This window comes from Eurytemora carolleeae, unplaced genomic scaffold, assembly GCF_000591075.1.
Source record: "Eurytemora carolleeae unplaced genomic scaffold, Eaff_2.0 scaffold548, whole genome shotgun sequence".
Taxonomy (NCBI): Eukaryota; Metazoa; Arthropoda; class Copepoda; order Calanoida; family Temoridae; genus Eurytemora; species Eurytemora carolleeae.
Window position 1 is genome coordinate 66,810 of NW_019396440.1, and position 17,914 is coordinate 84,723.

General features: G+C 32.9%; 1 protein-coding gene across 1 annotated transcript; it reads right to left on the reverse strand.

The window, feature by feature from the left end:
• Positions 1 to 391: 391 nt before the first annotated feature.
• Positions 392 to 13,898, reverse strand: LOC111703370 (serine/threonine-protein phosphatase PP1-beta catalytic subunit). The gene is made up of 11 exons (XM_023475287.1): positions 13,787 to 13,898; positions 12,465 to 12,596; positions 10,129 to 10,179; positions 9,022 to 9,072; positions 8,645 to 8,773; positions 7,290 to 7,364; positions 4,519 to 4,620; positions 4,011 to 4,057; positions 2,745 to 2,849; positions 1,900 to 2,034; positions 392 to 995 (listed from the first exon to the last, which is right to left on the reverse strand). Exons 1-11 carry the CDS (start codon positions 13,836 to 13,838, stop codon positions 885 to 887), a joined length of 990 nt encoding a protein of 329 aa, XP_023331055.1. The 5' UTR covers positions 13,839 to 13,898; the 3' UTR covers positions 392 to 884.
• Between the last annotated feature and the right edge of the window lie 4,016 nt (positions 13,899 to 17,914).

Here is a 17,914-nt window from a genome sequence, read left to right on the forward strand (position 1 = left end):
AGAGGGATCCAATGTCAGGCTTCGACACCCAGTCTTGGGTTTACATTACCGCCCAGAGACAGTACACTGCAGTACTAAAGATACGTATACATCTAAAATAACTTTCCTTGCATAATAACCTTTAATACCCCTAACCTACACAGCGTTACCCACAAAAAATGAGACAAAGACGACATTTTTAGAATATAATGATGCCAATGTTAAATTCTTCTGTTTTAAGTTTAATCCTTTATTGGCTTATTTAATAATTTTACAGTTCACAATTGCAGGTAATCAGGAATTTAATGAAACTACTTTACTAATTCCCTACAGTCGTCTCTTGGAGTCTCATCCTTTGTCGGTAACCCTCACACCTAACAACTCACAAGTTGAAATAAAAAAAAAACAAATATTGAAGAAATTTCAAGGTTTATTCTAAGGTTTTGTATTATTAAATCCATTAATAGTATTGTTTTTGAGTCTGCACAATGGTTCAGAAAGTTTCAGCTGGTTTATCTCTCTTTAAGGTGTAGGGTGGGTACCGGTTGTCCAAAAAATGGCACGATCACTCCACAGGGTGTCGGGGAAAAAAACTTAAAATTTGCTGAGATCGGAAGAAAACCTATTGATAAAGAATAATTTAAACAAATAAAGACACCTTGTGTTCATAACTTCTACAGCGCGCATATATATACAAAGATACAGATTACAGATACAGAACGTATGAATGTTGATTAATGATGAACCGTCCCATTATAGGATGGAGGCGGGGGTTTAGGGCCTCCCGTCTGTTACAGGTGGAGGTTGACGCCCCTCCGCTTATTAAACCCTGGGGTTAATGCCCCTCCGTCTGTTAAAGGCGGGGGTGAGGCCAACCGTCTGTAAAGCATGATGATGATGTTATTTTACTTCCTCTTGATGTTAGCGGCGTTATTCTGACCAGGTCCCCGGGGGGTCTGGGGTCTGTTTAGACCTTGATACTGATACTTAGCTTTCTTCTCACTCGGCTTCAAGATCTAAACAAGACAAAAATATACAAACGTTGTAATGTTTTCTCCGGAAAATCAAAAACACTAGAAAAATTACAGAAATCTTGAGCTACAATGTGTGAAAACTCTAGAAAAATTACGGAAATCTTGAGCCACAATGTTTGAAAATTTAAGGAAATACTCGGCTAAAACATATTTCAACAACTGGGGGAAAACTTGGAAAAACATTTTGAAGAATCAGTGAAATACTCTGGAAAACATAAACTACAATTGAGGGGAAATTAGATCTGAGCTGAAAACTTTAGAATGGATAAACTTTAATCCTGACTTCTTGATCCGAATATCCACTGTGGAAACTTTTCATTTTTGTCCTTAATCCACTCTTTTTCTCTCTCCTTGGATATACGTTAATTGTTTTCTCCAATGAGAATATTTCTTTTCTCTCATTGGTTGCCCGCTTTTCTCTGATTGGCTGCTACAGTTTCTCAGATGATTAAATATTAATTTGAATTTTATCGTTTTTCATACACTTTTAAGATAATCTTGCAAGATTATGTTAATCTGGAGATTAAGAAAAAGAGTTGATTAAGCCTTAATCTCGATATCCACCATTCAAAAGTTCCCAGATCTGGTAAACTAATTGAAGGTTAAGAAAATATCAGATTTAACATTTTCTGGAGTAAAGTGTCAACAAAATGGAAAAGATTGTTTAAAATATGTAAATTAACCAGAGCTACTTTCAAGATATACCCTTATCATTTTCAATGGTCCTGGGGAAAAATAAAAACATTAAAAATCAACCGGCATTTTTTCCACGCTTTTAAAAACTTTTTACACAAATATTCAAATATAACAGATGTCTGAAAAATGCTTTTCAAGAGGAATGAGGGGGGGGGGTCATTTTCAAGAAAATATTCACCCCTATAATTACCTGGAAAGAACACATGAGTGTTTCGTCAACACTCATCATACCCCCGGCGTTGTCGAACTCCCCGCAGTAGTTGGGGGCAGAGAACAGGGTCACCAGCTGACGTTTCGCAAAGAACTCGTAGCCGTCCTCAACAACCTAAAGATGGGTCAAATATAAATAATAATAATAGATATCTTAGCTTTATGTTGCTGATTTATCTGTCAGTCGTTCGTAAACTTTAAAATAATAATAATAGTTCCCTTCGCGAATCGTGTTCATTGGCGGTTGAACAAAAAATAATAAAATGAAAATTCTTTTTAAGCAAATTTTCATATTTTTGCTGGTCATAAACCTTCGGTGGCCTCAATAGGTTCAGCCATTTAGCGGCTATGACATACAAACAAGCAAAATTAAAGACAATTATTTCGAATATTAACATAACTTTTCAGTTCGAATCAGCTCTTGAGGGAAAAGGGTGAGTGGGAGGAGAGAAAGGGGTTGGGAAGGATAGGGGGGCGGGGGCGGGTTGAACTTGCACTTGAACGTGACTGAACTTGGGAACTTGAATTCTAAGTTAACTTGATTCAGAGTTATATTCGTGATTCATTCGTGATTCTAACTTCACATTTCCAATTGCAGAGGTCATGCTGTTTGGTAAGATCAAGATCATGTCTGTTAAAGAACTAAGGGAGGGGGGTTTCTAACTGTACCTGATGGGTTCTACAGATAAGATCAAGATCATGTCTGTTTAAGACCAAGGGGTGGGGGGTTTCTAACCAGCGTTTCGGATCCGGATCCGGTCGGATCCGTATCATTTGGTCGGATCNTTAAGACCAAGGGGGAGGGGAAAGGGGTACTAACTGTACCTGATGAGCTCTACAGATAAGATCAAGATCATGTCTGTTTAAGAACTTGCTCACTACATCAGCTCCGAAGGTGAAACTAACTCCACGATCATTTTCCCCCCAACCCTGAGATAGACAAAATTAATTTAAACATGTTTTCTTCCTCTTCACTTTTAATATTTAAAATATACGTTAGGTTTCAAGAGAAACATTAAAAAAATCATTCATTTTAATTACAAAGCTTTAGCAAAATTTAGGCACTACTTTTTTAATTATTATAAATAGTGTAGACTGTAGGCAAAATCACCAAGAATTGTACAGTCCGCGAACTCATACTTCTAGGGGTCAAAGTGTATTTCAATGATAAGCGGGGTGGTTTGGCGTTTTAATGGATTTCATAATAAAATAACTCCGGGAATGGAACTATTTGAACATCAATATTTCACTGAGCAATATATCATATTGACGAGAACTGAAGGAGGACATGAGAAGGACTAAACTAACTTAAATTTCTCACTACAGAACTCATGTACATCACAAGTACTCAATGACATAAGAACAGCCAATGTTCACAACCGACCTAGTTAATCTATATAATAGGAATATCTTTAAAACATCTCGGTACATTTATATCTTTCAAGATGAAAAATATTGTCTTATGCGCAATCTATCTTTATCTATGACTGTAACACAGTATACACTGTACCGTTCTAAACATTCCTTTGAAACTGTACACTGTAACACAGTATACACTGCACTGTTCTAAACATTCCTTTGAAACTGTACACTGTAACACAGTATACACTGCACTGTTCTAAACATTCCTTTGAAACTGTACACTGTAACACAATATACACTATACCGTTCTAAACATTCCTTTGAAACTGTACACTGTAACACAGTATACACTGCACTGTTCTAAACATTCCTTTGAAACTGTACACTTTAACACAGTATACACTGTACCGTTCTAAACATTCCTTTGAAACTGTACACTTTAACACAGTATACACTGTACCGTTCTAAACATTCCTTTGAAACTGTACACTTTAACACAGTATACACTGTACCGTTCTAAACATTCCTTTGAAACTGAACACTGTAACACAATATACACTATACCGTTCTAAACATTCCTTTGAAACTGTACAATGTAACACCCTTTAAACTATGCGCTGTACTGTTGCCATCTCTGAACTGTACACTGTACAATAAAAAACACCGCTCTAATATGTACACTGTACAATAATAAACACCCCTATAAACTGTACAGTGTATAATCTGTACCTGAACATCCTTGTCTGGATCAGACCACAACAAATCACATAATAGTCCTGAATAAAGTAACGTTAATCAAAACTAATTTTCTACGGGAAATTAATTTCATTTAATTAGGAAATCAACCTTTTTAATTTTACAAAATCAAACGGCCAATCTTGCAGTATAGATTCTAAGTAAAATTTCAGCTTTTATTTTGACGCAAAACTTTTTTATTTTGACAGGCTATAACCCATCCCTAGGGGATGAGGTCATGCGAGTTGGCACAAGAATTTGGGACTGATTGGTCCAGCAGTTTTTAGGACAGAAAAAAATTTCTCATGATTTTTCCAAAATTCCAGGACAGGAAATCTATTAAACGACAGCATTGGAAATTTAGAGAACAGGAAATTGCTAGTGAGAGGAGGATGACAGGAAATGCAGAAAATGAAGAGGAACAGGAAATCCAGTCCACAGGGTGGCAATACAAATTCTATTGTTGGGGGAGGGGGGATATCCCCCCCCCCCTTTAAAGTACCTGTATCAGGAACATCTGTTGGTCTCATGATTCTCCTGATCTGTTCCATACTCTGGAGATCAGGGCTTAGCCCTCCATGACAACAGAATATCTTCTCATCAACTAAAATCATAATTTATCATTGAACATTTATAAAAAAACTTAAATAAACATTAATCTTTTAAATGTGAGGATTTTTAAGGAAAAAAATATTAAAAAATATCAGTAATTCCGCCAACGTTAATGAATACAAACAAACTTTGTAATGGATGAAAGCAATCCTAAGGAAAACATGCATGAAATTATATAGTTAATTTGTCAAAAAACCAATTAATATAAAAAATGGACTTCATTAATTGACATTAACTTGTTAAGTTACCCAAAATTCATCTAATTTTCACATTTCAGAGATGAAATCTTCTTAAAAATCTTCCTATTGATATAAAAAAATCACTCGTTATTTTTGAAGATGGAATAGGGGTTATACGATTGGAAGGGGTATATATATTGAAGAATGGAAAATGATCTAAAGTTGTTCTTACTTTTTAACACTTTCTATCAAAAATGTTATTTATTTTCTTCCCCAAATTTTTTTTATTTCGTCAAATGCAGAGAATAAAATGTAGAACATTTGTTCAGCGCAAACATGATTTTTGAGGGGTTGGAAAATGAGTAAAGAAAATATATTTACAATGATGCCCCCCCACATACATACTTCTGGAAATATAACAAGAGGTTACATAATACTGGAGGATTAACATTTTTATTCTCACAGGGGTTATTCACCTCGATACATATTGAATACAGATAAACAGATAAATAGATAAATAGATAAATAGATAAATAGATAAATAGATAAATAGATAAATAGATAAATAGATAAATAGATAAATAGATAAATAGATAAATAGATGAATAGATAAATAGATTCATCACTGGATAAATAGATACGATACAACATAGATAAATAGATGAGATACATCGATAGATGGATGAAACATTAGATTCATAGATAACTAGATTTTTTATAGATTGATAAATATATGAAATACATATTAGTACATAGGTATTAGATAAAGAAGTATAGGTGTCTACACATAGAAAAAAGATAGATACACAGAGGATATGAATCTGCTAAAGCATATTTAACAAAAAAATGAAATCTCAAGCTTTATCAGATAAAAATACCTCACTGTATTCATTATTGTTGAGGAGACTGTAAATTTAAAGTGACCTACCATTAAAAGCTTTTTCTGATCAAGTATGAATTAAATATCAATGTTTATAATTTTGAAACCACCAGATTTTTCAATTGTGGGTTCTTTACAAAAGTTACTTACGCATTTCTACGGCAGGAAAACATAAGATGAATTATCAGAATTAAATACTTTAATACGAAAAGGGTACCACTGTGAATCTGACATGAAGGGTCACATGAAATTGCGCGTCCAGTTTATTCAAATCAACTTGCGGATTAAAAATCAACGAAATAATTTTAAAAAATATTGTATCGTATTTTAGAATATATTTACAAGCTGGATGTATCTGGATTCTAAGCACTGCATGGAAGTATTTTTACCTTAGAAACATATTGGATATTGATAGATAGATAGCTGGATATAGATTATATTTACAAATATATATATATGAAAGAAATACTGCATACTAATGATAGAAAGGCCAACAACAGACCAACAAGATCATTTATCAAGACCCGCCCGCCCCCCCCCCAAAAAAAAAATAATAATTAGGCGTGTGTGCGCGAGGGGTTAAGATGCAAATTATTAAAATCGACTACTTAAAAACTCATCAATTTAGAAAAGAATAAGGGAAAGTAAATGTACAGGTTTACTAACAAAGGATGAAACATCAGCGATGGCTGTACGGAATTAAATCGATCTTTTTCCTTACAATCTAGCCTTACTCAAACCCTTAACTTGTTTTTTTAGTTTTTTATATCCCATCCAGATAATCAAATAGTTTAGCCAACATTCCTTGGATATAATAATAATTGAATAATAATCTATGCAGATAATGGAGCATCACCCACCCCCCCCCTCACATTTCTATTCATATATTTTCAGGGATGTATTAAAAAAGCATCCCCCCCTTTTCAAGGGGGGGGGGGAAGTGCAGTGGTGAACATAAATAATTTTTTGATGAAAATTATATAAATCAAGATTAATGCTTTAACTCCTGGTTTTGCTAAACCCAAGATTATTTTAGAACGCAAGAAAGAGGTTAAAAATTTAACCAACTAGCGTGTGTCAAGTTTAAGATGTACTTTTGAAAAATCGATTTTGATTTCTGGCGTTGTGGTGTCATATCAATTGAACTAAACATCGATTGAACGAAATTAAGTTTTGGATTAATGTTCAAAATTAACGTTCAAAATGACAATAGTCCCAAAATATGATTTTTAATAATTTCATATTAACATGATTAAACTTATATTTGTTTAAATGCTCTAAAAGCCGGCTTGTGAACAACTGACTTTAATTCAATCGGATATTAGTCCCATCGATATAGCATTGTACCTGTAATTGTTATCAAACGTAACTTTTATACAGTAGAAATATACAAAAAAGAGGATTAAGAAGAAAATCAAAAGTGTGTACATTGGATAATCAGATTAAGCGATCAGGATTAAGGATAGATCTTATTCTAAAGTTTTTAGCTCAGATCTTTAAAAATCATTGCCGGTGGGGGTAATGAACTGACCCCCCCCCCTTAAAAAAAAAATCCAGGGATGCGGATTTCCCCTTTTCCTCCTTAAAATTATGTTAATTTACCTATGGCCGCGATGGGTAAGCAATTAAAGCAGTCCGTAAAGGTTTTCCATAGTTTGATATTGTATCTTCGTTTACCTAAATATAATATTATTAGCATTAGATCAACCTCAAGTATGAACTTTACTGTTCGGAATCTTGGGATCAAGTATTGATCGCATTCTCCATCTTATCCTTTTCGATATCCCGTCATGATCTCACGGGATATCTTTAGTTGATCCTCTAATTCAGAGTGTCCACATTGGATATCATAATCAATCGTAAAGGTTAACAATATCTATACAAAGTTCCGATATCTGGGCTTCCAGATTCAGTATTTACGGGGAAAAACATATTAATAAAACATTATTAATGAGATTAAAGATGTTAAAAAAAATGTAAACCCTTTTCTTTTCGTCAACACTTTAATACTCCCCCACATGATTAAAGAATAGGGTATTAATAAGATAAGTGAGAAGGGTTTTAAAAATTATGTAATTTATATCAGCGCTGTAAGATTTTACAACGCTTGACGTCAATAAGTTAATGATAAAAAATAAACAATTTGTTCATGGTTACAAAAATAAATACAGAAACTGTAAAACAAAATGTTTGATAATTTTTCCTTTTCAGTCTTCACACTTTGCACACACTTATCAATAAATTTCGAGAATATATTTTTTTATTTTTGTAAGTTGGAAACGAAATCAATAATATACTTTAAGGAATTCGAATTTATTTTTTATTTTTAAACCTTAAAAGGAAAATTTAAATCAAAGTTTATTATCACTAATTTAGATTTCGTTCATAAAATTTCATCTCTAAAATGCTATTAAAAATTACGCAAAAAAATACTTCCGAAAGAAAATATTTAACGCGCAAGAAAACATACAAAAAACCCGGACAGACCGAAAAACAGGAAAAGTATGTCGTGCATCTAGATTTAATCTTGGGTGCCTAAGCCTGTGATGTAATGTTTTGATACGAAATTATTCTGAATCATGCTGGGCTTCAGAAATTGATAAAAATAAATTTGTATTCCAAGATCTGAGGATCAAAGGTGGATCGATTAAGAAGTGGGGATAAAAATAAATATGATTTAAACTTTTACTAAAGTTTGATCCTTCGGCAATGTAAAGTTTATGACGTAAATTGTAAATAATTTCGTCACAAGGGAAATAACAAATTTGTTATTCCTACTCCTTACTGACCACAACATTTTTCTTGTGAGTTACAAAGTGTAAGTTTAAGGTTGAGGACCGGTGGGATATTTTAAAATTTATTTTGAATAGGTTTAAATATAACATTTGACGTCTCATTTGAAATGTCAATCGGGACAACAAAGTGGTCCCACTTTTTTTGTCCCCGGATCTACTCACATTCGTCGTAGAATCCGTAAATTCTGTTGATAGAGGCGCACTCGTGGTTCCCTCGCAGCAAGAAGAAGTTCTCAGGGTACTTGATCTTGTAGGCCAATAGTAGGCATATAGTCTCTAGACTCTGCTTTCCTACAATATTCAATTTATAAAGGGACTATACACTTAATCTTGTGAATAACAGTAGGCAAATATTCTCTAGACTCTGCTTTCCTACTATATTCAATATATAAAGGGAATATACACTTAATCTTGTGAATAACATTAGGCATATAGTCTCTAGACTCTGCTTTCACTACAATATTTAATNCCGGATCCAGATGCGGATCCAGGTCATTTATCCCATCCCATCCCATCCCATCCCATCGTCCTTAATATACCTCTGTCTACGTAGTCTCCTAGGAACAAATAGTTTGCCTCGGGTGGGAAACCTTAAAAAAATTACTAAAATAATACATAAATACAAAATTTAAAATCTAAATTCAATAAAAATACAAAAACAAAAACCTCAAGGGTCTTATTCAATAACAAAAATAGGAAGAATTCGGGTTAGAATAAAACTGACTGAGAAAGTAATAAATTTTTATTTTTTAAGAGAAATGTAACGTTCTGAAGTCATCACCAGGTTTGATATTTTTTTTTGCAAAAATTTCAAGCAAATTAAATAAGTTATTATTTATCCATGAAAGATAACAAAAACATACAAAATTAAGTGTTTAAGGAGAAAATAATTAAACACCTCCAAAAATAGAGGATGTGGGAATATTCCCCCAAATTCTAAAAAAAAATATAAAAAATAGAAATAAAAGTAAAGGAAAAGGAAAGTTACATATTTATTGCTTTCATCATATTTAAAAAACTAGTGGTGGATTGTTAGTATTTTTCGACAATGAACAAACAACTTTTAGAAATAAAAATGATAGATTCATTTGAAATGTTTAAAAAAAAAATAGGCTTTATGGGGTTTGAAAAAGGTATAGGTTTTACTCAAAACGGGCATTTTTAAGCATCTTTATAATTCACCCCGATTTTTGACATCCATTATGTTTGATTTTATCTTTTACTCTTTTTAGTCTTCTCTGTGTAAATTCGTCTTTGCTTTCTTCGATTCTTTTGCAAACATAGCATGTGTTAGAATAAATACATTTGTTCTGTTGATAAAAATCTCCAATTAAATTATGTTTAAAATTCAAAATAAGATTGATATTAGAAAGTTTAGAAAAGTGTCGTTTATTTGCATATTGTAGGGAAATTGTGAGAAAGAAGCATTCCAATTTTAATAGATTTTATTCTAGAAATATAATGATCATTTCTGTTTCTAAGATTTGCGTTTTTGATATTTTTTTGATAACCTGAAATCTTTTTATAAACGTTGGGGGTAATAGGTCTCCTATAAATTGAGATAAAAATGTTAAAACATTAAAAATTAAAAGAATCTTTAATCCCAAAACGATGACGTCACTGGATTAAAAATAATCAGTTTTTACCTCCGTATTCGAAAAGTCTGAGTAAATCTGTATACTGCCCATGAATATCACCTAAATAAATTTTACTATAGAAATCCACGAGTAAACTTCTAGAAAATAAGCGACTAAAGGCTGGACAATTTTAGAAATAAATAAGAAATTTCTATATCACCGCTTTCCTGTGAATCATAATCAAGCTTTTAATTCATAGAGTAATAAAACGAAGAGGTGAAGCTTAGCTCAGATGTACACAACCAACCTCCCTATTAATTAATTAATTAATTAATAGAGCGGTCAGTTGTATACATCACGATATGTTTACGTATCTAAAGCTGTACACTTGTTTATAAAGTGATCGTATTTCTAATGGGGATTTTATGGAATTGACCAATTTTTAGATTTTCTTTATTTAAATTCATATTAAGTGTCGATCTAAATATCAATACTAATATTCAAATATCTACATAAAACCACCCCTTAGAAATACGATCAAACAACCGACCGACCACTCTATTAATTAATTAATAGGGACGTTGGTTGTGTACACCTGAGCTAAGCTTCACCTCTTCGTTTTATTACTCTATGTTTCAATTAATGTCTGTTTAGTATACTTATTTCTTGCTTGCTACACCTCCCTATTAATTAGTGTCAAGTTGAAAACCACACCATCATTTATACTTCATAGGCCAATTACACATTGTTTAATCATAATTTAATCTGATCTAAACGTAATAAATATTTCATCCATTCAATTCATGTTAGCCCACTGAAAAAGGAATAGGATACAGAACAAAATAGTTCTCTCTCTCTTAAACCAGTAAATACAGGATGTCTCCAAAAATATTGGAATTCCCAGAGTTAAATTTTCAAGATCTAAAAGCTTTGTTTTCAGAAAAAAAGAGTTTTTTTTAATATATGAAAAGTAAATGTAAAAGCAACGGATGTTAGTAAATCCATTTATTGGTCAAGCTTTAAAATAATGGGAACATAATCCATTTCATGAATTTTTTGTCGAATTCGGGAAAAGCGAACAATAATTAGAATTGAAAAAGAACACACTTTTTATAGGCAGTTTATGAAATAAAGATTATACTGTATTCTTAAAATAACTTTTCAATTAAATGAAAGCTGTTGCAGTGTTTTATTATTTCAAAAATCCTAATCAGCTAAATATTTAAAGTCTAAATATCCTTATCTAGGAATGTAACAGAATTATTAATTTTTATTGAATTATTTATAAAACAATTAATATCAAATTAAGATTGTAAGATTTATGATGGTAAACAAGGAATTCAAAAATTGCATATTTCGAGGTTATAGAAATTAAAAAAGAAATGTACTAGAACTCTGGATAATTCGGAGTTTGTTATTAACTCTTCAATAATGGATAACACGTATTATTCTTGAAGAAATATTATTATTTTTAACTCATCTCAACATTGTGTGTTATTGACAAGCTGAAGGTTGAAAGAAACTTTATTTGTTATTTGAACACAATCTACAATATGGATTCTTAAAAATATATGCAGAACGAACTATTTCTCATAAGTTCTTCGTAATTGTGATGACAAATCTTTTGAAATCAAGATGGTAATGTCAACTCTTTCTTTTCGGTCATTTGAAATTTTAAAAAATCAACACTAAAAAACAAGGTTCTTTATACTGAAAAAAGATTCTTTATCCTGAATCAAGATCCTTAATCCAGAATCAAGATGTTTAATTCAGTCAAGATTTCTAATCAAGAATCAAGATGTTAATTTCAGAGTCAAGATTTTTAATCAAGAATCAAGAATCAAGATTCTTACTTCAGAATCAAGATTTTAATCATAGGATCAAGTTGCTTAATCCAGAGTCAAGATTTTTAATTCAATATTTTTAATCCAGAATCACGATTCTTAATCAAGATTTTTATTCCAGAATCAAGATTTTTAATCCAGAATCAAGATTTTTAATCCTGAATCAAGATTTTTAATCCTGAATGAAAATTTTTAATCCTGAATCAAGATTCTTAAACCAGAATCAAGAGTCAAGATTTTTAATCCAGAATCCTGTGGTATGTTCAGTTCACTACGGCAATCGTGAAATCTGATAAAGAAGGAATAATTTTGAAAACTAAATATGTTCAACTGTGGTTTTACTACTCAGTGACTTGCTCATGGGAGTTAGCCCCGATGGCGGTCTGGGCTCTCTTTATCTTATACTATTGCAGAAAAAAATGTTAGAACTATCAGAATTGAATACTTCTAACCTAGAAAATCGACGATTTCCTACATCATTGATCAGATAAAGGTTTGTGAATGGGACATGCCATTTATTTATTTTATGGAGGGGCTTTTTATATTGTGAATGAGACCTACCACATATTTTGAGGGGAGCCTCTAGTTCCAGGAGGATGGGCTGCTGAAGAAACAGCTCTCGAGATTTCAAACAGAGACCTCGAACCTCAGCCTCCGACATCTGCACGGTCTTGCCAGGCCGAGACCCACGCACTAATCAATCAATCAATCAATCAATCAATCAATCAATCAATCAATCAATCAATCAATCAACCAACCAATCAATCAATGTATTTTGAAGGTTTCATGAAGGTAGCTGAATTTGGAAAAATTACTGTTTTTTTATCTTGAAAAACTTTAGTATGGGGAAGTAAGTGAGTTTCAGGGATGAAAAGGCAAAAAATCCAATTTGGTTTCTTTCCCCCATCAGAGAATCAGAATTAAATCATTCCCTAGGGTTGGGACCAAAAATTGGTTTTACATTTTTTTTACCTCAAAAATTAGTAAAAAAAAGTCAATACACAATCCCATTTTAACAAACAAACATTTTAAACTTAATGTTACTTTGAGTTCACTTACTTGTGCGAATGGGGGGGGAGGACATTGTAATTTACAGATTTCTTATGTATACCAATGTTTTGTACAAAGGAAACTAAATAAACTTTAAAAATTATAAAAACACAAATTTATGCTAAATACTGAATCGGGCCCCTCCCTTCCAGCTTAAATTGACAATATTACAATATTAAAGAATACTATTAGATGTTAATATACAGTTCACACAGAATTAATTCAGAAGAAAATACAAACACAGAGGAAGGAAATTCCCCATATCTTTAAATAGGAATATTTTTAAAGAAACATATAAACAAACTCACGACGCTTTCCTAAAGCGAATGATTTTTGGACCCCGCCCCCGCCCCCCTCCATAACACTTACTTTTAGCAACAACAGTTTAAACTTAAAATTAAAGGAATTGGGTTCAGAGGCATGGGATGATAAACTTAATTCACAGAGATTATCTGAGGGGGTTAAACCATAGCCATAGATTTAGAATACATCAGTGTCACTTGATGGTACGCTTTTCCTTAGCACTTTTATCGGAAGATAAAATGAACCATCATAGATTCACACCAGATTTAAACATTAATAATATTCTAACTAAACCTAATTTCTCCATGAAATTCATATTGTGTAATCTGGGATAATATCATGCAATGTCTAGCAAAACGAAAAGTGGTTTGAGATTTTTCTTATGCAAATTTGAATATCAATCGATGACATAAGTAGACGAATTTCGTATCGAAATCGTCAATCTTTGTAGCAAAAAATCGGCGGTAAATGTTCACTTCCGGTTTGCGATTCTGAATATGCAAAAATAATTAATAAATAACTGAGTTTACCCTCAAGAAGGCGCTGGATAATATTGTCAATGTTTATCTCTCCCTCCGCCATTTTTCACAGAACAGAAGAGAGATTGGTTGAGCTTGGCCTGCCCAAGCCGAGGTTTCGTGACGAAAGACTCCGAAAGTTTGAAAAAGGTGGACGGGGGAGGGTGAAATATTTTTATACATTTTTTTTTATAATTTAGGAATCGTAAATTTATATATGCATGAAAATGATTGTTTCACAAAAAAAAATATTTTTATCAAAACACCCCGGTCGTTTTTTGCATCCACTTGATTAATAAAATAAGGTTCCGAATGTCGTCGTTGCTAAGACTAAACTAGGGATTGGCCTTACATGATTAATGCTGATGGGGAATTTTTGACATACGCAAATCCGCTTTACACCACTTTTTACCTACGCCAAATCCACATCCGACCTACTAGCACGAGGTTTTTACAGCTGCTAGATGGACTTGTGGCCGCAGCGCTTGGCCCCCATCTCAGTTGTCCTGGCCGCAGCGCTTAAGGCCCCTGGTAGACCCAAACGGGGGCTGAGCCCCAATTCCCCCCCCCCTGTTAAGGAGCGGCCAATAAGCACAGCCCCCACAATTTCCTACATTTGCTAGTGCAGGTTTATTTTTTTAATTATCAGAGAATATTTTTGCTGCAGTGTTTATGTACATTTGTAATTGTTATTTTCTAAAGCATTAAAATGTCAAAAATTATTTCAGACAATTCATTGTGGTTCTTGTGGTGCAAAATTTTCAGAGAACAGCCCAGCTGTTTTAGTTTAGTTTTAGCAATCCTGGGGGGGGGGGCTAACCCAATTCTTTTTTTTCCTTCAGGCACATTTTTAAGCCCCCCCCCCATGGACTAAATCCTGAATTCGCCTCTGGCCGCAGCGATTGAAAAATATAATTGTTAGATATTTTTTAATGCTATATGTGCATGTCAATTCACAGATAAAATCTCGACTTTACACTTTAAATTTTTTCATTGTGTAAAAATGTACCATAACATTTAAATATCTTCCTAAGAAACTTTTTTGCCCCCCCCCCTTCCTCTCACGCGATTCGATCCAAGTCTGCCCCTGTTTGAAAACCGGTTTTTAATTCATGAGTACGTTACGTACACTTATACTCTTCACTCTTCAGACTCTGTAGACTCCACGTCTAACCACGAGCTTCGGAACCGGTTACACCATTGGACGTTGCGCGGGTTTTCTTACAACCGCATTCATTGCTCAATTATAATTAACGAATTAAAGTGATTATAGTGAAAATCATTTAGTTTTCTGATTGAATTCGTAATTTCCTATAACAGAACGATATTTTATACATGAATTCATATGTAACACATGGATAAAATCATGCATGTCATGAAACTAATATTTACAGTAATGTCCCTGTAAAGGGGATCCTGAATCCTGATGTATAAATTCTTGATCTCGAAAAACTGTCAATTTAAAAAAAAAAATTTTGTTCATCTCTTTATCTGAGACCATCTATATCCTAATTTTTTAAGTGTTTTTGAATATTTTGGCTGCTTTTAACTTAGGTAAAAAGCTTTTCATTGTATATGTAATTACGAGGATAGTGTTTTTTGTCTATATGAGTTAAAACTTGAGAGGGGGGGGGAAAGGTGCCCCTGAAAAAATTTAGGAAAATTATTAAAAAATTATAAAATTTCGTATTTCAGCTAGTTTTACCCTAATACTTACTAAAAGTGTTGCACATTTGGGAATTTTTTTTAGGGGCACCCTAAGGGGGGGGGGGGGGTTACAAGGAATGGATATTAATATTTGACTGTTATCTTATAACACTAAAGGTTGCATTTCATAATTTAAATTCTCTCTCAGTTTTAACGTAATATAGTTATTGCAACAAGGACAGAAACGAAATATTCTCAGCTCAACAATAATTTTTCATTTAAAGATAGTTTACTAGGGTTTTAGACAATTTTTTTAAAATTATTTTAGGGTTAGATTAAGACAATTTTTCGGCCGAACGCTGCGGCTAGGAAAAGTAAGGGGGCCGAGCGCTGAGGCTAGGACAGGCTTTATCCATGTGTGTCTTTTTTAAAATTACTTAAAAATCGACAAAAAATATTACAAAATTGAGGAGAGGGGGGGGGGCGGGGAAGGAGCGTACGAGAGCAAATCTCCAACATCGTTAAAAGCGTAAGCGTAATTTCAAGTGACCCACCATGTAAAGATATGGTAATGTCCGATTTACAACGGTACCCTTGAAACCTAAATCTGAACAAAATTGTGGAAGACGAATCGGTTTTCTAACTTGAAAATCGTCTCTCTAATCTTCTTATAACCAAGAAATGTGCATGTCACTCTTGCAGAGAACCCACAGCAGAAAATGGAATTCTAAATTATATTTAAATCAGTCGAAACAAAATGTTTAGGGTATTGTTGTATATCGGGCATTGAAATCTTCGTATATATGGGGGTCACTTGAAATTACGTTTTTCCAGTCCCATAAAGAATGCTTAAATGTCAAGTTTTTTCCAAAACTTGTTCTGGGTTCCACTTTACTAAATAAATTCTACTTTAAAGTTTTAATTTAATTATTCCAAAGGCACAGTTAAGTGTAAGTAGTTAAATTTTTAAATATTTTATATTTTGTATATTTCAGATTGACACTTACTAAAGAGGGAAAACTATATAAAGAAAATCTACTACAGCTGTTGGTAACTAATAATCAAGGTAATATTAATTCAAACAGCATAGTATAGGAATTTAATAAAATAGCGGAATTAAATTAATGAAAGAAACTGTTTCAACTCGTTAACTGAAATCAAGCTTAAATCAGTTATATTAGTTTAAAACGAGCGGTAACGTTTAACACAATAGGCCTATTTGTTACGTTGAGTATACTTACATTAAAGTGATTGTCAACAGTGGCGTAGTGGGGGGGGGGGGGCGAGAACCCTGTGCACCCCTTAGGCCCCCACCTAAGATTTAGGAGGTTTGCGTTCACAATAACACTGAGGCAGAAGCCTATATATATACTTGATTATGAGAATTTGTAAAGTTGAAACCCGAGGTTATTTAAATATATTCCTTAATTATACGGAGTAAACATATATTATTTTGTCTATATGATTTTTGTTTTTTCAAGCTACAGGGTGTAACTAAATTCAAGGCAACTTCTTGTTAACAAGGATTATTTTATTGTTAATTTTAAAGTTTATTTTTTAAAGGGCCGTAAAATTACATTTTTCATGTTAAGGAATATTACCAAGATTGGGGGGGAATCATTTTCTCTCATTCATTAATTGTATCTTCGAATATTATCAGTAACGCCTGTTAAGACCCAGTGTGTTGCTTCTCCCAGAGAGTTGACAGTTTTCTATTAGTATTGATCAATGAATATTCAACCAGTAACCCCATAGAGTAATTTATTACTCTATGAGTAACCCCCATATCTATGTTTACAAATATAAACTGTAATCTGTATTCTAGTTTTGGGAGAATTATAAACAAAACTCGACACTGCGTTTGTTTACATTTTTAACAATAAACTATAAAAAGTATATTTTGTTTGTTTTTGTAAAACTACAGTACATTTTATTTGTAAACAAAGCTAGAAGTTCCCGGTATAATCCTTGGTTTTGGTCAAGGAAGGTGCATTAGGATCCCTCATATCTTCATTGTAAATAATTACAGTTTATTTGCAATTAAAGCTAGAAGTTCCTGGTCCTTGTTTTTTGGTCAAGGAAGGTGCATTAGGATCCCTCATTTCTTCATTGTAAACAAGACCATTATATTTGCAATTAAAGCTAGAAGTTCCTGGTCCTTGGTTTTGGTAAAGGAAGGTACATTAGGATCCTCAATATCTTGGTTATGAAAATGAACCTGCTTGCAGAAATATAATTAAAATTATTGCTGTCCAAGCTAAGTTTGATTTTACTTAACTTCCAGATATACGCATCGTAATTTAAGCATGAGGGCATTGAACATCTTTTTATGTTGACAATTTTCTCCATATTGTTTCTGAAGCAGAAATGTGTAAGTCAGAGAGATAATGATTAATAATCAATTGATAAGGCAAAGCTTTTAAGGGTACCGTTGTGAATAGGACATGCTACTCAACAAATGGAGGGACAAATGAAATTCGCCCCCCCCCCCCC